At 47.9% G+C, this 21402-nt stretch overlaps 1 protein-coding gene across 1 annotated transcript; it reads right to left on the bottom strand.

Annotated features, from left to right (window-relative positions):
- Positions 1–13356: 13356 nt before the first annotated feature.
- LOC136517304 (thioredoxin-like protein HCF164, chloroplastic) lies at positions 13357–18556 on the bottom strand. The gene is made up of 5 exons (XM_066510857.1): positions 18242–18556; positions 17104–17319; positions 15512–15615; positions 14412–14753; positions 13357–13873 (listed from the first exon to the last, which is right to left on the bottom strand). Exons 1-4 carry the CDS (start codon positions 18548–18550, stop codon positions 14471–14473), a joined length of 912 nt encoding a protein of 303 aa, XP_066366954.1. The 5' UTR covers positions 18551–18556; the 3' UTR covers positions 13357–13873; positions 14412–14470.
- Between the last annotated feature and the right edge of the window lie 2846 nt (positions 18557–21402).

Raw genomic sequence — 21402 nt, 5'->3', positions numbered from 1 at the left:
ATTGGGCAGCCGTCGCGCACCCCTGGACGAACGGGTAGGTCGAGCGCGCAAACGGCATGCTCCTTCAAGGCCTCAAGCCTAGAATTTTCAACCGGTTGAACAAGTTTGGCGCGCGCTGGCTCGCTGAGCTCCCCAAAGGAATCTCCCCCAAAGGAGAAGCTGTTAGGTCACCCAAGTCAATCGAGAGGCTCGGACCACCACCGAGATACAAAAAACAAAGAATAGCGATTCTTATGCAGGTTACTCCAACCTCGTCGCGAACATCAGGGCCCGAACCCCGCATGAACACATCTGGTAGGAGCTTTTCCATCACTCATGCCACCAAGGTAACATTGCCGACCCCGCCTTTATTTCAATTAAATTATACATTCAAACATTACATATGCAAAACATTGCATCCCAACGCTTCGTGTCGCGTCACGAAACGGCCATCGCCTCATTCGATATAGGTGGCAGCAGGCTGAGGTTTGAAGGCCGGCCCACAAAGGGCTCGAGGCCACCTCGTGCCGAACAGAGCCAGTGAGAAATAACTGAGACGAGCCCCAGCGGCCCTGCCTGACCCTGCTCAGAAGCGGACAGGGACGTCTTAACCTTTTCTCGTTCAATTCTAACCCCGAGCTAAACCCACACAATCTCCATCAAGGAGAGGCCATCGGGCCACCTGAGCCTATTGAACGGCTTGGGCATTTGCCAGAAGGCGGGTTAAGAAGTTATGGAATGCCACCAAAGGGCTCTACCAACCCCATCAGCAAATGATGGACCCGGATTCCACATGAACATACCCGTTAGCGAGCTCATTGAGCGCGATACTCGAACCATCGAGGCAAGTGTCGTCTACTCAGCCCCTCTGATTACAAAAATCGAGGACGGGGTAACACGCGAAACACGACCGACCCCTATCAGACCCTAATAGGGCTCAGGGGCACGAGCCACTTGATGCAGGGACATAGGTTCAAAGACCCCCTTTGCCGAGCCCATAGAGTCCCCATTTAGGGAATTTTGTTGGAAGGCAGGACGGGGAATGGTGGAACGCCATCCAAGGACTTTACCGACCCCGTCACAAATCCATGGAGCAAGATTCTGTCTGAACATCCCCTGTTGGCAAGCTCATCAGGCACACCATCGCTCTGGTCTCTAGTAACACCCAACCCCAGCAACCCCAAGGGGTCGGCTCTCACTCAGGGGCTGGTAAAGATTCCCTCCTCGCGTCAAGACCAGTGATAAGATTTGGGGGAACAGATTGGTAAGACCGCAAAAAACAAACGACCAGACGGCCACGAGTAGAAGGTGAAATCTAACAAAACAAAATTACAAAGCAAAATCACAAAATTGCTTCCAGACTCGAAAATATCGACACTTGTTCACATATTACATATAGGTTGTGCTCAAAATTATTCGACTAACTACTCCCACGAAGGGAGAACCATTTCTTTCAGATTATCTGCCAGGTTTTTTCGCAAGGGGAGCCACCACCTTCTAATTGCCTCTAGCTCATCATCCTCATAGGTAGGCGGGAAACCTTCGCTGCATCACCTTCAGGTTGATCTCCTTCTCGTAATGAGCATGGGCGACGGTGAAGGCCTAGGGTGATCTCGGCGTGAAAAGCACTCTCCTCAAGCTAGCCCACCCGAGCATGTGATACTAGCGGCATGGGTCGCAGGCGAGCTGGTCCCATCCTCTTGTGCCACCTGTAGGTTGTCGCAGACTACTAGAACAGGCGAGGGACAGGCGATCATATTCATCACCTTCAGCTTGAAGAAGCCACCGCGCCTCGACAAGATCGGTGCGCAAACCGAGAGAAACTTCCTCGGCATCCAACCAGTCAGGGTCACCTCAACTCCAAGATCCGTCTGGCATGCCTTGGCCTCCCAACGCGCTTCGTCGTGCTCTTGGGTCATCCGCTCGATCACTGCGGCATCCTGGTTCGCCTTCTCCTGCAACATCGCGGACCTCTCCTTAGCCTTTAGCTTGAGGTCCCGCTCTATCTGTAGCTCCGCTAGGAGCTCACTGGCTTTCTCACTAGCTGCGACATTCTTCTACAGCAGCTCGTCTCGCTCCTTTCGAAGCCTGGCGATCTCCTCCTCATCCAGCTTTGTCCTCGCCGACAAATCCTCAAACACCCCATGGGCATCCTCCATGTCCTGACGCGCCTGGACCTCCCGCTGCTGGGTGGCAGCAAGCTGCGCACCCACATCTCCTCGCAGCCGGGCCTCCTCGACAAGGCGATCCCATTCCACCTTCTGTTCGTGGAGGAATAGGGATTTGTTCTGACTGCGAGCAACAATGACCTAAAAAGAAGACTGGTGTCAGAAACACAAAAATACTTGGAAAAGGAGGAAAACAAGGAAGAACGAGCAAATACCTGACTAGTAGGAACAACAATTTCACGCAGGGCCCCTCTGACCTGGTTCAGGGCATTCATCATTATCGAAAGCCCAAAGTCAAGACTTTTCTGCTCCATGCTCTCGGAATGGTCGTCGAGCGTAAAAAGGACCGACGTTGGGTCCTAAGCATTCATCCACTGAAGCGGTGGCTCACCCCGTGCAGGGGAGCAGCTGCCTCCCGACAAGGGGGCCGGAGGCAGCTCCCTCCTGATCCTATGCAGCACCATCGCCACGCTTGACGACCCTCCGGCCATGGCCGCCTCCATCCGGCCCGCCTCGTCCGCCATGGCCTAGGCTGCCAATGGCATCAACTATGCCACCCCCTTGGATGCCATCACAGCAACATCCAGCCCCACCGGGCTTGGTATGGCCGCGGCCACTTTCGCCTAGGTCTCCGGTGGCACGGACTGCACTGCGCCCTCAGGCACCACCTTCGTCGGTGATACCAGACCCTCGACTAGCTATACCATGCCTGCCACGGAAGATGCCGCCTACTCAGCAAGCACCAAAGGCGTGGGCGCCACCGTAGGCACCATCGGATCGACCAACACGGCTCCAACATCAGCACCACTCCTGCCCGAAACGGGGGTGACACTGGGCAGCACCATTCATCTTGCCTGAATGGCAAGGCTCTTCTTGGGTGCCAGCCCTAGGGAGTGGCCCATCCGCAAGAACCTACATAAAGGTAAAAGCCATTAGGTCAAAATATAAAAAAGGGGATGAAAACAAGGGAATCAGCGGCTTACACTGACACCTTCGGCCGACAGAAGCGTTTTGGGGATGGATCGCCAGATCCCTGCCCCGACTTGTCTGGGTGGGACTATTTCGAGCCTGCCCCCTGCTCTGAGGCAGGAGGGCTCATCTCCACCAGTCTCATGGGGCATGGCACCAGAGCCACTCCCCTCCACCGTCTCATGGGGTGCGGCACTGGAGCCGCTCCCCTCCACCATCTCATGGGGTGTGGCACCAGTGCCACTCCCCTCCACCATCACCTCGGGGTCGGTGGCAGCAGGCCCGCCTTCCCCCATCCACCGATCCTTGGCCGGCACGCCGTGTGAAGCGGCGGACTCTCCGGCCTCCACCTGACCTCACTGACTCGCTTCCCTCCGCGTGGAACGGGAAGGGTCCCTGCATGGACAGGGTGGGCACTTGTTAGCGTGTCCTCATCCTCCATGATGCCCCAATCCACATCGACAACTACCTTGTCATCGTCATCATCGTCGTCGTCATCATCACTGCTCACGTCCTCTCCCCTGATCCCGTGCTTCCTGCTTCAGTCAGTTTCTTCTTCTTCATCTGCTCCCTTGCATTCTTGTCCCGCTCAGCTACGAGTCGATTTCGCCACTGCCACAGGCCTTGTCCTTTGGCAGCGGAACTGGACTGTCTTTGAAAACTAGCCCCCTCGGTTGGTTCCAATGTCACAAAAGCGAGTATCAAAAAAATGGAGATTCAGGAAAAAGAAAGAGCACGGGAGAAGAAGGCTTACGAATTCGAAGAACCCAGGTTCTGGCCGCATTGGGGGATGTCCAGGCACCGGATACACAATGTTGAGGACGCCGCCTATGAAATCCTTCGTCGGCTCTGTCGCCTCCTTAATGCGCTGCGCCACTTCCGAGAAAGGGAGCGCCTCGTCAACAAGCATCGTCCCCTCGAACGACATCTCAGGCATCATCCGATGCAGGGGAAGCGTGCGCACCATCAGTGGAGCCACCCTCCTTGTATGATAGGCGCCGATAATCCCCACCCCCTTTACGCCCCGTTCCTTCAGGACTTGGAGGGTGAAAAGAAGGTCGAAAAGGTGTTTCTTATCTTTGAACTAGACGCCCCAAGCCCACGACTCCGGAGCCTCTTCGATAAGGCGCCCGGTGTACCTCGGTAGGGTGGCACTCACATCATCCCTGACATAAAACCACTACGAGTGCCATCCCTTGTTAGAAGTCGCCAGACGCATGAACGGGTAACCCCTCGACCGAGTATGGCGCAGATGAACACTGGCGCATCCCATCGGCATGCTCGCATCCTTCCCCCAATCTTCCTTTTCAATAAACTGACGGTAAAGAAATACCGCCATAGATCAAAATGGGGATCGATCCCTAGGAAACCCTCGCATAGGGCAACAAATGCCGCCATATATTGAACCCCATTGGGAGTAAGATGCTGTAGCTCCACCTTATAATAATCCAGTAGCCCCCGAAGGAATCTATGCGCGGGTACCGCAAATCCCCGCTCATGGAAGATGGTGAAAGATACGACATACCCTTCGGGCGGCGCCAGCTCACCCTTGTCGCTAGGTAGCAGCCACTCCTAGATGGCGGACAATGGACGGAGAAGGCCATGGCGGACAAGGCCCTCCAAACACCGAGAGGTGATGCTAGATCTGCCCCACAACTCCATTAAAGTGATTGGGGAGAAGGTGGGCGTGAGCTCTACGATGGCTACAAGGCAGGCGTAAGCTTGACGGCGGCTGCAACACGGACGCGAGCCGGTCAACGGTGGCGGTGCGGGCGTAGGAGGCTGGGGTGATTGGTGGCGGATGTTTCAGACGCAAAGGCAAGGGAGCGAAATACGGAAACCTTGGGGGCAAACCCCGTGGTTTTATAGGGGCGAACGGACGTGAGAAGGGCAACCAGTCTGCCTCGATCTTCGGGCCTGCCACGCGCACCACCGCATTACGTCGCGGGACACGCGCCCGCAGTCCCTATCCTCTCCCACCAAAAATCATGGTGGATGGTTCGCCTTCCCCTAGGCGAATCCGGACTCTCTACCCACCTGGGAAACATAGGGCATGAAGACTTTTTCCTCTTTGGCCCACCTAGGGCCCAGAAGCTCGGTGGCCAGCCCAACTGAGGATGGGTCCACGAACGATCCGAAATCAAGGACGCAAGTATTAATGGGATCTCGGTCCACGATCAAGCCCCTAGTTAGGTCAGCCCTAAATGAGATCCCCACGAATGGGATACCACGACCCCCTCGAAAAAATATCCAGTTGATGAAAAACTAAGTCCTTCAGCCTTACCCACGAAGGGTCCGATACAACCCTCAGGCGACCCTACTCACCCGAGGGCTACACCCATCGGGTGCGCTCGCGCACACCTTCCGGCAAAGTAACTCCGACGAAACCGAGAACACCCCCAGGCGATTGTATCCAAATCACCCGGAGGCTCGGGGGCTACTATCGGGGACCTAATACTAGGGTACCCCAGGAGGTGGAACCAATAACCATCGAACGTTAAAAACTTTAGGACAGACAAGGGCGCCGCTACGTTCCTTGCCCGAATGACAGAAGTTTGGTTCCGTCTCGCCCGACGCCTTTAGGCTAGCCTCGCCCCGCCCAAGGGCTAAGGGCTAGTCTTCGCCTCTGCCTGACACCTTTGGGTCAGCCTCGCCTTGCCCGAGGGCTAAGGGCTGGCCTCCGATCCGCCCGACGCCTTCAGGATAGCTCCGCCTCGCCCGAGGATTGAGGGATAGACTCCGCCTCGCCCGACCCCCTGGGGGGTGGGCTTGGTCACGCCCAAGGGATAAGGACTGGACTCTATCTCGCCTCACGACCGAGGACTGAACCTCGCCCCATTCGATGTCCAAAGACTGGTTTTGTCTTACCTGATAACTTCTCCTTCATTCCCTCATATCATGGGCATGGAGCAAGATTAGACGTTCGGGTCAACCGTGGCTTCAAGGACCATACCCTGTGCCCCGGCAGGAAAGGTACTACCAAGGGAATGACTAGATGGGTGCTTTAGACCCTTCCGAGCGCCGCAGAGCCCAAAAGGTATTACAGGAGCAGTGCTCCTCGCCCTGTAGAGTTGTAGGCGCCTGCCTTCAGCTCTGGGACATGGAATCCCGACGAAGATATACGACAACCACTACACTCCTAAAAAAAGCTTTGCGATCTCCATGAAGGATGGACATGCCATCGCCACGTTATGGACCCAAGGGAGCGGCTCCCGCTTCCCGACCCCTCGGGTCCACCAAATCAAAGGACCTTGCCCACAACGCTACTCCGGACCCCGACCCCGTGTCCCTCCGACAGAGACTCATAGGAGCCAGGAGGCGTGCGGAGCAAGGTTGGGCAAGGTTCATAAGTCAAAACCATTGTACTGCAGCCCATATCCTGCGTAGGGCAGTATTCTGCAGACATCCTAACATTCTACAAGGGGCATCAACAGTATTGTAGGCGCTTATCATCCCTCGCACTCATCAGAATGAGAAACCAGACTAGGGTAGATGTGAGCCACAAAACTAGGTAGAGTACGCATTCTAAGCCCTCACCCTTGTAAAGCCAGCCCCTTCATCTATAAAAGGGGATGTGCTTCCTCTAAATAAACAGCCCCGAACAACACGAGACACACACACAGTCAAGCTGCTACCAAGCTCTTGGCCTCCTTTTGACCCTTCCATCAGAGACTTGGGACATGTCCCTCTCTTGATCGTTTGTATCCCCTACTATGAACCATTCATGGTGCTAATAACACGAGCAGCAATAAACTAGACGTAGGGATATTCAGCCCGAACCAGTATAAATCTTGTGTTCTTTAGCGCACCATCCAAGCCTAACACGCATTACTATAAATTTACTTGCCGGTGCTTGTACGAAACACCGACAATCCTAAACCCGGTCATGCACTTCTCTACACAACCTTTGACCAGTGAAATGAAATGCCCTAGGTTATACATTTACCTTGCGCATTCCACTTCATCTCCTTCGATGTCGATGCAACACATGCACCAACCAATCACCAAATGATATGATCCACTTCATATCATCATGTGACCGTATTGGTTCATCGATCTTAACTTCACTTGCTCTCCATCGTTGCCTCGGTCCATCGGCGCCAAGTCATCACTCAACTTGCCCTTCACACTTACAACCAGTCCGTCAAGCCAAGTCTTGTCTTGATCTTCACCACCTTGATCACATGACTCCATGTCATGTCTAATATATAATGAGCTCCTTCATCACAAGTGTGAGCCTTTGCAACATCTCCGAGCCACTTCACTTCATGGCATGAGTTGCTCACACAAATACCTGTGGACTAATCACCTATGTCTCACTCAACCACATATTCATCCACCTAAGGTTGTCACTCAATTACCAAAACCAAACAAGTATCTTTTAGTGGGGAAATTTTTGGTGCCACCTAAATCATGTCCATATGACTATATGTACGATTATATGTAATCGTTTATTGTTTATGTCAAGTTGTGCAATTATGTTGAAGCCTTAAATTGCACTTAAATTTGTATAGAAAATTATAAATTTATATATATATTTACTGTGTGCAAAAAATAACTTGTGAAAACTGAAGCATGGCTCGAGTGATTAGATTTTTCGTGGCGATCGTTTAGGTTAATTTATCGACTTGACATGATTGCTCATATTTTTTATATGTACTGTAAAGTCTAAGGTCCTTTCTTTCAATGGTATGTGACATGCCCATTTAAGCAAGGCTCTACGGTGACTTCATAAATCTCGAGATCTAATCGGTTTAATCTTTCGGAGATGTTTGTAGAGATGATTTTATTATCTAGTTGTGTTTTGAATAATTATATTATCTACTCCCTCCGTCCATAAAAAGTGTTGCTATGAAATTTGCATTGGTCTTAAGTTTGACTAGGCTTCTAGAAAGTATTAATAATATCTATATATCTAAATAAGTTTATTACGAAAAATATATTGAACGATGCATCTAATGATACTAATTATATGCTATAAATATCAATATTTTCTTATATATGTTTAATCAAAATTGAAAATGTTTAACTTCTTAGAAATTGAGAATGACACTTTTTATTAGACAAAGGGAGTAGAAGATATTAATAGCTATATATAACAATTTTCATTAAATATTAATAAAAACTATAAGATATACTAGTAAAAAAATGTCGCCATATGCTAGGGGGCATGGCCCCTGCCGGGCCCCCCCTTGGCTCCGCCATTGGGTATATGGGTCGATCTATGGGTGCGTTCGCTGCAGCAATGTGTCATAAAAACAATGCTTTCTACCTTAATACAATGATACACTAATCGTATGCGTATTTGATAAATATATATATATATATATACATTGATGTGTATAAAATACTTGTAAAACCTCTTCAGATAATCTTAATGGAAAGTTTCATTACGTGATTTTTCAAGAATGCCACATCATTTTTAGATGTTTAGGTTGATAAATGAAACGGCCTCTTCCAATGTACCATTTTATTTCATAGATTCATAGGATAGCCAAAATCATTTAGTAGTTTCATGATGTCGAGAGAAAAAGGTTTAGAGATGAAACAAATTGCTCTCAGTGGAGTTTTTGACCGAATCAGCAGGGAAATCTCCCTACCTATTTTTTTCTTTTTTTCATTAAATAAAAGAATGATAATTACAGCATGTACAGAAGGGGAAAAGGAAGACAAAAAGTTACAAGGCTTACAAGCCCAAAGAGAAAAGTACAATCAAATTGAGTAGCTATCTCTCCAGGTCTTGAGTGGGTTTTGCCTTCGGGGCTTGCCCTTAGTGCACACTTGGCCAAGTTCTTCCTTGAAACATCTCTTCCGATCAGTGATATTGATTTGTCCATTATCAAAGATCACCGCGTTTCTCGTTGTCCAGATGACCCAACATGCAGTGATGCAAATTTCTCTGAATAGGGGACTACCAAAATTCGATCTGGCACCATGTCCAAAGGTGGTAGATTCAGGTTCCAAAAGATGGGAATAGTGTTCCAGCATGCTTGACTGAAGGCACATTCAAAGAATAGATGGAAGCTTTTTTCTTCATGACTTGCATTGCGAAGGACATAATTGTAATCATCGAGCTCCATGTTCTTTCTTCTCAACAGGTTTCTTGTGTTCGGTCTGTCCCTTTGGAGGAGCCAAAAGAAGAATTTGTGCTTTCCCAAATTACTTGATCCCCACATCCAAGTAAAAAGAGGAGAGGCTTCTGTGTTTCCAAGCAAGATGCTGTAGGCTTTCTTACTGCTAAATTTCGAGGTACCCCAGGAATAGCTCCAGCTATCATTACCATTGATGTCCCAATTATAGTTTCTTCTACTAATTCTAGTATCTCTTCCAGCTGTGTTGCTGCTTGGACTGGCAGTGGCAATCTGAAGACCATATCTACATCTTGATCAAGAAAAAACCTGATGGAGCACTTAGGCTTTCTGTTGAAGGAGAAGAGTTGTGGAAACTTATCCTTGAGAGGTTGGCCTGCCCATGTACCAACCCAGAACAGCTCAGTGTTGCCCTTTATAGGAATGCAAGTTGAAAGGTTCTGAAACTTATCAAACAACTTGAGTATTTCTTTCCACCAGAAAGAGCCAACAGGGCTCCTAGCCTGTGGAGGAGTGTGAGTGTTGGAGTAGAAGCTGTACCATGCCAGAGTTACCTAGGGAATGTTGGCACTGTTGTAAAATTTAGTTTCACCCTGATGAAACCCAACTCTTCTTTCTCCTCATAAATTTCATACAATGACACCAATTTTGTCTATACGGCATGTTATTTAGTAAGATTGAAACTCTAGTGAAGAATGACCTCATCTTTCAAAGGTTTCAAGAGGCCCTGTTCGCTGGTCTGAAACTTGGCTGAAACTGGCTGAAAAAACACGGTTCCGACTGAATTGTTGTGAGAGAAAAACACTGTTCCGGCTGAAAAAAAAAGCCAAACAAGTTGAATATGGGGATAAGCCGAACATAACCTATATTCTAGAAGAAACTAATGGTCAAAAGTACGGCATTTAAGACCAGTCAAAGTCAATGTGTCAATTATTTGTAACCGTAGAGAGTAAATTCCTATTAAATGAGTGCTACGTCAGATTTTCCAGTGGCATGCCATAAAGTTAAGGGCCAGAGAGGAAAATTTGTATTGCTCAATGAGAAAAATCATGCACAGGTTTTGGACCATTGTCATAAGCACTCGTCACAGCTTAATGACTTCTAGAATTGCCAGGTGAATATAAGAAGCGTGGGAAAATTTTCCATTGCAATCATTAAAGCAACCAATTCAGCTCTTGGTTGGCGTAATCAGTAATCAGGCAAACTCTTGGCTGGGTAGCTATTGATTGAACTAGACATCCTTTTATCCGTGGACAAAATTTGAACGTCTGAATTCTTATATTTCACTACAGGAGTACACAATCACGACGTTCGGCTGCACTTAAAATAAGCGGCAGCCGACTGCTGTTTTTTTTTTCTCCTCTCACAAATTACTATTTAAGCAGCCGGCTGCGGCTAGAGTCATCATTTATTTATCCATTCCCAAAATCCCAAGAAAGTAGTTAACCCTCGTCATCCGCCAACAACTTGTGTAGGCCAAGCGGCATCAATATTTACGTCTATTAGGTCATGTTTGGCAATAAGGCCAGTCTTAATGGAGTTTCATCAGAGTTTTATGGGCATTAAATAGGCTGATGTGGCACTGTATTGATGAAGAGAGATGATAAGAGTTTCATGGGAGTAGAGAGAGTTTCATGGGGATGAAACTCTTCTGCACTATTTCTAAAATATGAATGTATTGATAACAGGACCATAAAATCCCCACTGAAAGTGGCCTAAGACTCAAGAATCACTATAAACAATCACAAAGACCTCCTCGGGAATGTGTTTATTTTATAAGGTCAAGGCGTACGGGGGGCTTTGGTCCCCCACCTGAGTTTTTACTGAGAATTGCCCAAAACGTCATGGCAGTGAGCAATGTGACTCAGGCCCCTGTTTAGATCCAAATTTTTTTAGATTTTGGCTACTTGTAGCTACTTTCGTTTGTATTTGGCAATTAGTGTCTAATTATGGGACTAATTAGGTTCAAAAGTTTCGTCTCGCGATTTCTCACCCAACTGTACAATTAGTTTTTTTTTCGTCTACATTTAGTACTCTATGTATGTGCCACAAGATTCGATGGGACGGATACTGCGCAAATTTTTTTAGGAATCTAAACAGGCCCTCACCCAAACATTTCTTGTTTTCGTTTTTGGTGGTTGGAACTGTAGAAACAAAAGCTAGTACTCTTTTTATTTTGAATTATATAAGACGTTCGACTTTTTTAAACACATAGATTTTACTGTATACTTAGTTATACATATATCTACATATATAGTTAGAACGACACATGTATATGTATCTATAACAGTTAAAACATCTTATAATTTAAAACAAATGGATTAGTATCGTCGTGAATTCCGGTTCTTCCTCTCCTAGCTACAGATATTCCTGAAACTCCGTGTGTCTGCACCATGAAAGAAAACAGGACTGTACGGTCAGCAATGGGTCCTTGGCGCCGCTGCGCGTGGACACGATGATGCATGAGGCCACATGGCACACCATTTCAATATCAGACCTGAGGTCACGGTTTTTTCAACTTCCCCGCGTCACACGGACCCACGGGCGCGCGCGGTGCCAACCGAGGATGGCCTGCGGTACGGCACGTCACGGTGCTCGGTGGTTGCTGTGATCAGGCAGGTGAGGTTGCGGCGATCCAGTGGCAGAGCATTCCAAGCATCGACATGCCGTTGTCTGCCCGGCGAGCGATCGCGTTTTTGCACGCGCTCCTCCGCCGATCACCGTCTATATTTCCGGCTTTTTGCCTGTCACTGGGCCCAACAATAAGAAACCGGCCATGGACCCATGATCGTAACGCCTTTGTACGGAGTAGACGATTGGAAACACTGCTCTGGTGAGTGTCGACTTGACTGGGCCTTGTTGTTTAGTTAGTTTATTTTCTATCTCATCGAATATTTAGACACATATATAAAATATTAAATATAAACTAAAAAATAATTAATTATACAGTTTACGACTAATTTACGAGACGAATCTTTTTAGCCTAATTAGTCTATGATTTGATAATGTGGTGCTACAGTAACACACTTGCTAATCACATATTAATTAGACTTAATAAATTCGTCACGTGGATTACTGACGTATTCTATAGTTTATTTTTTTATTAATATGTGAACACTCTATACTGATGTGACGTCAAAACTTTACGCCTAATTTAAAGTAGCCGCGGAAGTAACGCTCCCGGCGGGGCCTGTCTGTCACAGTAGGCTCCCATGCCCCGCTCGCTGCAGGGGGCGAGTGGGCACGCGCGACGCGTTCCTATGACTTTTTTTTTTCTTCCTTCCCGGTGGGGAACCGGAGATGCGCCACCACCGCCACCGTCCACGCGCACGGCCGGGTCGGCGCACTGCCGGCCTTGGCCTTTCCTCCTCTTGCTCCTTTCCACCTGCTCTCTCCGCGTCTCGGCGTCCCCCATTTGGCCGGAGGGCGCCTCGACTCGGCTACGCAGCGATATCACACCCTCCTGCTCCGGTTTGACTCTGTCTGCGCCGTCGCCGCGCCCTCTCGCACCGCGGCTCCTTTGACCAGCACGGTCAACGTTCCACCAGGAATGTGGAGTCGTCGTTCGTTCCCTCTGCCCCTCTAGAGTCTCGATCGCACGAGCCGCCCGCGACTTTGCCTATAGAATAATCGTAGTACGTACATGTGCATACTCCTACTCCGCAGCCATCTGTTCCGGCAAACTGCCCGCAATATAATTTCTCTCGTGGGACGGTGCTCAATCATCAGCCATTAAAAAACACACACAAATTGTCAGGATGTTCTTCTCCTGGACATATAGCGACGATCTAGCCTTATAATTGATAAATCATTAGAACACCGGGATTTTTTATCTTTTGTTTGGACTCTGTATATTTATGGAGGTTGGAAATGAGCTCACAATTATTTTACCAACTCGATTAATGATTGTCAATCAATATGATTCTTTCTTCCTTATATTATAAAAAAAAGTATACAGAAAGGTTGCCGGGCAACGGAGTGGCAGACAACCTGATTACACAAAAGGGAGATGACCTGGCAACCATTCTGTGTAATCATGTAATCAGGTTGCCTGCCACTCCGTTCGGCTGCTGGGTAAGCCAGCCGTTCGGGCTGTGGCTGCTGCCAGCGCAGGAGGGAAAAGCACTGTAGGTACAGTGCGAACACAGTACGAGTTTCAACTATAATTCTTGAAAACGCAGCGTAATAAACATGTGTTACACGAGCAACGAATAAAAGAGCCTCTTTCATGATCCACTCACCCCTACTGTTTTTAAAACATGTACAACAGTATCTCTGCATTTTCCGTACAACATTTCAGTATCACTGAGACTGACAAACCCGCGCCGAAGATGGGCCCCGAATCCGCAGGCACATGCACAGCATATCACCATCCCAAAGATGATTGCGTCTTTTCTTCTGTGATTTTTGGAATGTACCACCTCTTTCCAGCGCACGCATGTTCAATACCGAGACTGAATAAAGGACGTACCAGAGAGCTCCCGCTCTGTGCAGGGTCTGAGGAAGGGTGTCAGTGGCAAGCCTTACCCTCGCCTGTACAATACGAGGAGACCGCGACTCGAACCCGGAACCTTCTGGTCACAGGTAAGACTCTACCGCTTGCACCAGGCCCGCTCTTCTCGATACCGAGACTGAATACTACTACATTATAGTATAGCCTAGCATCTCCTGCAAAAACAAGGTTGAGTGTTATAAAAATTGGTATAGGTCACAATCATGAAGTGTCAATTCCACTTGCTGTGATTCATTTCTTTTATATTAAGGCAATTTTAAATTAGCTTCTTAGCTTGGTTCAAAAACTTTCCTTCACAAAAGGTCCAATGTTTTTTTTTTGGTTGGCAGGAAGCCATTTCAGTGTGCAAAAAGAAATCCACCGCTTGTGGTAACCTACTATACTACTATAGTACTCCTTCCGTTCCAAATTATAAGACATTTTGGTTTTTCTAGATAAGTTGCATTTGCTATGCACACAGATATACACTATGTCTAGATACATAGTAAAAGCAATGTATTTAGAAAAGTCAAAATATCTTATAATTTAGAACGGATTTAGTATCTTGTTAAAGATATAAAATCGTGAACAGGACTGAAAAAGTACACGGCCGAGGCATTTTTTAAAACTAACAGAGCTATTTTATTCCAAAAAATTTGCATGACAGACGTACTTAATGACTTGTTAAAGAGATTAAGAGAAAGAAAGGCTTACTTGTCAAATGGTCTTGACATTACAACTAGAATTACTGCTGCCCACATAGACAACAACTACTAGCCATGACTTCTGGGATCAGGAACTTGATGAACTTTCCTAGATTCAGCACTCGAGAACTGACCGACCACTCGTGCATGAGGTATATTGGGATCACCAGAAGCAAGTGCACCCACATTGTCAAGAAAATACTGTTTTGGAAGTCTCCCAACAACATTGCCTTCCTCATTGCCTTCCTTATCCAGAAACGCAAAGTGAGGAATGCCTTCCACCCCGAACTCATCAAGCTCTTGTTCCCACTTTGTATTGTCAACATTCAGCAGTACAAAATTGACACGGTCCCTGGAAAGAACGCTCAAGATGTGTAAATAGCATTGACAGGAATCTGATAAATAAAGACAACTAACTCAAAGATGATCCTGGTCAATAATTATGTTTTGATGTTGGATATAATCATTGCGCCATTGATCATGGAAACATGGCAAATTGTAAACATAACTTCTATATTTGCAGTTTATCCAGTTGAATTATAACAAGAAATTACAATAATTAAGCTATGTGATTCAGTAATCAGTATGCTTTGAATGATCAAGTGTGGAAAACCTATCCACACAGAACTAGTTTCGATGGCAGTCCAGCTATAAGGTTTGTTCTTATCCTAGGATCATAAGGGATAAACACCACCAGGAGGACAGCTGGGCGGCTGTCAGCTGCTAGCTTGGTGATTATGACTCTTGGGGAGACTTGGATTATTCTTCTTAATTGCTTGATTGCATAAAACAGTATGTGCCCAGTAGCCATACCTTGCACAAATGAGCACATAGCTTCCTAAAAATAGATCTAACCAACTCACAATAATCCTATCTTATCTAACTGGCTTAAGGCCTTATCTGAACTGATGGTGCCTGGCTGTGCCTGCCGTGCAGCAACTTGGATCCCAGCTGTCATGCCCATATCAAGGTTCGATCGAGTGTGGTTAATAGGATAGGCAACATAATAAAGCATGGACAAGCATTGATTCTATGAAATGGACCACATTTGTTATTCCCAATCAAAGTTTAAAGTTCAGAAATGTGAAAAGTGGCGTGAAAACACAGTACTTGTATTGTTGTTCAACTTTGTAGATATCTGGAGCTAATTCTCTGCAGACTTCACACCAGTCCGCATAAAACTCAACAACAGTGGGCTTGCCATTTGAAAGAGCCTGCAGATGAACTTATCAGGTTAAATTTAAGCATTTATGGTGAAGAAAAACATCTACAAAATGATGTGATTCCAGCTTAGCAGGGTTTTTGGTCAAAACCAATTCAACATAGTGAACTGAATGTCGCCCTGCTAATGGGCTGAGAACCGAACTGTACCCACACCACACCATTTAACTAATGCACGTGAACCCAATTTGTCTCCACTCCGCTTCTTCCCTCTTCTAAACCAATCGAAGCCAACCTGAAGTAGTATTTCACGCCCAATCAAACCCATCCATTTCTAAAATTATGGTTTAAAACCAATGACACCCCATTTCCCAGCTACGGTTTCGTGCCCATGTAGCACCCGTGTACTGCAGTTGCGCAGTACTAGTCCTGCTAGTTGTTCGTCCATCTAGAAGCAACCATTGATGAGTTCAGAGAAGAAGACTTTTATTTATTTATTTTGCTTGTCATCGCTGTTGGCATGGGAGCCAGAGACTGTTGTCCAGCGGACGGGCCTCGGTGACGGCGACCAGCGTCAGGGCCGGCTCCATGCGAGCAATGACCGGCTGCGTACGCACTGCTGCTCCATGGCTTGAGTGACGACGTCGGCCAGAACTCGCCATATGACGCCATGGGTGCACAACGACGGCGGCCAAAGCTCGCCATGACGCCATGGATGCACGGGACGGCGCCCCACCCAGCGACTGCACGCCCCTCTGTACAAGGATGCTGTTCGGCAGTGGCGAAATGGCGTCAGGCTTGCTGCGGCTCTTGCTACCAGCGGCGGTCAGGTCCACTTCTGTCTTCTTGGCTGTTATCAACTCCACGGCGGAGGAAACGGAGTGGCGCTGCTGGACTTCAAGGGTGCACTAGAGGAAGTGGACAACCGCCTCTGTGACCGGCGTCGTCCTCTGCGCTCAAGGGCCCATATCCCCGACCTCGCCGCCTGTCGCCAACTAAAACTGAACCATTAAAACCCAGTCCAAACCAACCCTGACTGTTTTCTCTGGTTATCCAAACCAAACCAAACCATTGCAAAGACCAATCCATTTACAACCAACCCAAACGACCCCAAAGCAGAAACCAATCCATTAAAACTGTATCAGCCCAAACCATTAGCAGGGTGAACTGAATGGAACAGGATGATCTGAAGAATGTTAGTAACATCATGACAGGAGCTAGATTAATCGTGTATTAAGCAAATAATACCAATACGACTTGAAGAAATCAACGATGCATGGATTCAATAACCGGTCAGCAAAAAGAAGAAAAATACATTGTTTTGTCTATTAAAATTATTCCTTTCCAGGCAGTTATTATTCTGCATATCATGAGCAGCACCTGCAAATTTCTAATTACCAGCTAATTACTTTTGTTTTTGGAAACCAACCAATTAACTAAATAGACACAAAGCGTAGTATCAGTTCAAGTATAGTACATAACATCTCAACTCTAGTATTTTCACCAGGCACACAATCCACATCAAGTACAAAAATGCTAACCTCTTCATATGGCACCGCATTGGCTGCAAGATCTTTAAGAGATGCCTCGCTAAGATTGAGCCTCTGGGATGCAAAGAGAGCCACCGCCCCAAGAGTAGACAGTAGTGCTACCCTTCTGTTGAGATCCTTATTTGGGAGAGCTGGAAGCCCAGCATCCTGGGGTGTACTAGTCCGAGCCTCTTCTTCGGTAGACTCAGCTTTCACAGCTTGCTCATCCTATGAAAAGGAAAAAACCACGTCACTCCACACTTCTCATTGGGTGATTGGCATATAACCTAGCAAGAGTAGTATTGACTCAAGATTGAAAAATTCCAGCAACTTGTTTGTGCCTTCTACCATCTACACAGGTTAGGAGTTCTAGCAGACTATGATTTTGCTCGGATTACTCTGAAGAACAATAATCTCCACGGGTTCATTTCGCGTGCAGGGATATAAAAATACGAGAAATTCAGGTAGTCTGACCTTTGGTGTGCTATGAAAACCAATATTCGAAATAGCGGGATTTAGCCTCAGCTACAGCAGGCTTTACCGTTTCAGGAGGTGTGCGCTACAGGAAAATTTCCGCTATTAGCGCGCTATATCCACTAAACGCATGTTGATTTAGCGCCGCTATTGAGCAAAATTCTGCATGGGCTTTTATTTCCCTCAGCTCAATTCACGCACAAGCCTAAATCAGCTCAATACACGCCGTGGAATGTGTCGCACGCAGTAACCCTATCCATTATATCTTTCCTCTCCGAGTTCGCGAGGAGTGCTGGCGGCGGCGCAGGCTATTGTTGCTGCTGCGACCGGCAGGAGTGCAGAACCGGCGAGGGGCGGCTGGAGTGCGGGCAGCGGCTGCTGTTACTGCGAGGGGTGCCGCCGCGACAACGCGGGCGACGGCGAGCGGCGGCGGCGGCGGATGTTGCTGCGAGGGGCGGCAGCAAGCGGCGGACCGCGAGAGTGCTGGCGGCGGCGAGCTACGACAGCGGCTGCTGCTGTTGCTGCGAGGGGCGGCGGCAAGCGGCTGGCCGCGAGAGTGCAGGCGGCTGCTGTTGCTGCGACGTCCATGTCCCAGTCCCAGCCAGAAGGCAAGATTCCTCCCATTCTTGTTTAGCCGTCGCTTAGCTCGCTAATTAGAACATTGATGAAAACGCACCGTCTCTGGCTCCGCGGAGTCGGGCGGCGCGACGCAGGCGAGGGTCCTTGGCTGGCGCAGGCCCCACCGCGGCCGCAGGCGGAGCGAAGAGGACGGACGGGAGCAGCATCGGACTTCGGCGAGGCTCGGCGAGAGAAGGCCGGAACACCTCGATGAGGCCATGCTCGCCATTTCTCTCTCTAGATTTTGCAGCTTTGCCTCGGCACGCAGCAGAGTCAAACCCGGAGGCGGAGGAGAAGTGGAGAACTGGAGAAGGATGATGTGGGTGGCCAGTGTGGCGCCACGCCGCCCGGAAATCGTGCGATGCATGGGAGCTGGGCTATTCTGGCCTTCTGGGGTTTGGGAAAGCCCAACGTGTAAGGCAGCGAAGCAACAATCCAATGGTTCCATACCGCACGAAGAACACCAATCGGCCAATAGGGGTGACATGTCCGATGTCCGGCCCAATAAGACCACGTACGGACCCTTCTTTTTTCATCAAAGCAAAGATACTCCTTTTCTTTATAGTATAGTATAACAAACAAAAATGATAGTGCCTTGTAACGAGACATACACTTTGGCCCCCTTGGCAGGGCTCTTGAGGCTTCGGCTCCTACACTGTAGCGGCCTGTCGGCCGCCCACGAGCCGATAGGCAACACTGTAGCAGGAGCCGCCGGAGCCCGAAGAACGAGCTTCTCCGGCTCCGTGAACAGTACCCGAGCTATAGTGAGAGAACAAAGGAGGAGAGAGAAAATCAGCTCTGAGCTACAGTGTTCCTACAGTGATATGCGCAGTGATTGTCGGGCGGAGCCGGAGCTGCCCAGAGCCGTGCCAAAGGAGGCCTTTATTGCATATAGTCATCTAGCTGACTTGTCGCTCGAAAATTTATAAAACAACCACGTCATGCTTTAATTAAAGGGCGTCCCCAGTGTAGAGAGCTCCCGCTCTGTGCGGGGTCAGGGAAAGGGTGTTAGTGGCAAGCCTTACCCTCGCCTGTGCAATACGAGGAGACCACGACTCAAACCTAGAACCTTCCGGTCATAGGCAGTAAGACTCTACCGCTTGTACCAGGCCCGCCCTTCCACGTCATGCTTTAATTCATCTCAAGATTAATATTATGTCTCGACATGTGATACTCTAAGACATATGGGTATATGAGTCTTATAGATTTGTCCAATGATATCATGCGTTCGTAAGGAAAAGGTTAATTTTACCTCTCAGAACTAAATCATGATATGATTTTCCTCGTCAAACTCTAGAACCAAACATCTTACGTCGTGATCTGATCTTCCTCGTCGACAAGTAAAATGCTAATTGCATCTTAAAAATAGACTTAGCTCTAACACATGCTTATACATTGATTAGGAAGTTTCCTTTTTTTTTTGGATATTTGTCTAAATTTGTTAAGGCCAAATCTATTTTAAGCTTCTAGATATATTTTCATGAACTCTACGTATTTTACTTGGATCCTATCCTAATCCATCTCTATAATTTTTGTCATTATTTTTAGACGGTTAGAGACACCTTCTATGGTTTAAAAATATTATCATGTATTTACCAATTTTTTTAGCGAAAAAGTAGACACCGCCTTTAAAACCACTAGATAATTTGAATGGCTTTTTAGGGGGATAATTTGAATGGTTTATTTTTTGAGGGGTCAGGAGTTAGATTCGAGGAGAAAAACAGATTACGGTCAGTCGGTCACATTCCTTATACGTAAAGAGGACGAGTAAACGCACGATAGCAAACCAAACCAGCTCAGCCCAATAAGGTGTCTGAGATTTGCGGCCCAGTGAGCCCAACGCACGGACCCTTCAAGATTCAATCCATCCATCCATCCATCCGTAATAATATCCCGAAAACCTCCACAAAATTGCCTCGTCTATCTTTTCGCTTCGCCGTTCCCACGCGCGGACGCGCCCGCGACAAATCGTCCGGAATCCCCCCGCTTCACCGCCAAAAATCGGCCGTGCGCCCCGCGACTTGGGCACGGCCGGAGCCTGCGGCCGAGGATTCCACCTCTCTTCTTCTCCGATCTCTAATCCATCAGCAAGAATTCGTGTCCCCAGACGAAAAAAAAAAGAACAGGCAACGGATTAGGTCCCGGCGCGCGTATGATTGACGCCGCGTGCGCGCGCGCATCGCTCGCCCGGCCCGCCCACTCATAGGCAAGCGGAAAGTGCCAGCGATTGCGATGCCGCGCACGATCATTCTGTCGCCGGCCGGCTGGCCGCTCGTTCGTTCGTTGCCCGTTTGCCACGCTTGCGTGCCATCCTGCCCTGCCAAGCTGGGCTGCCTTGTCTCTGCATGCCCCGTTGCTTGTCGCGGCCCCATCGTCTTTGATCCCTGCCAACCAGCTTTTGCACGAAAACAAATGGGAAAAATCAATCGAAACGAACTGCTGGGGGCCAATGATGGGCAGTGGTTGGGGTTACTTATTCATCTGCCAGAGGAATTTTAAGTCCTGCGAGAAGCCAAGGGCCACATTTGCCAGACGACTAGATCTGACAGCGTCTTCTGAATCTCTAGCCAGCCAGCCGTGATGCGTGTCAATGCATGCGGCCATTAGTCCTGATCGTTCCACTAATGCAGCCAATTCTTGAGCACCATGTGAGCCTACAGTGGTTTTCCAATCGTCGCTCTCTGCAGAGGAGAAACGTAATATAAGAGTTGTTAATAGAATGCTGATCGTTTTGTTTAGTCTCGTCACCTTTGTCCCTTGCGATGTACACTTTACTGCTGTAACATTCTGTAGCGGAATGTTTCACCCTAAACTTTCTGCCGGCATAAGACTAGTTCCTTACATGCTTGTCGTTGTGTTCCGCCGTTACTGATTGACGATGGCCCTGGTCGCTTAGCTAGAAACACGAGCTGAAAAGTACTGTTGGCTGATTTGTTGTAAGAAAAAAATATTATTCTTTCGCTGAAAAAGTACGGCTCATAAGACAAGCGAACATGCCATAATATCTAGAAGAAGAAAAAAATAGCGGTCCCCAGCTTCCACAGTACAATGTTTCAGATGAACAGCAATTCGGCACTATGTGGAATTTAGCCAATTGGAACCCCCCCTCGTCGAGGCATTCGTCTAACTAGGAACGGGAACTAGAGGAGCTAAACTCTTGGCAAACAAAGACAGAAAAAAACTGCATAAAGGCGAAATCTAAAGAAGTTGATCTTGTCA

Source organism: Miscanthus floridulus, chromosome 2, assembly GCF_019320115.1.
Source record: "Miscanthus floridulus cultivar M001 chromosome 2, ASM1932011v1, whole genome shotgun sequence".
Lineage (NCBI taxonomy): Eukaryota > Viridiplantae > Streptophyta > Magnoliopsida > Poales > Poaceae > Miscanthus > Miscanthus floridulus.
Note: the sequence above shows the minus strand (reverse complement) of the source record. Positions and strands in the feature narration are given on the sequence as shown.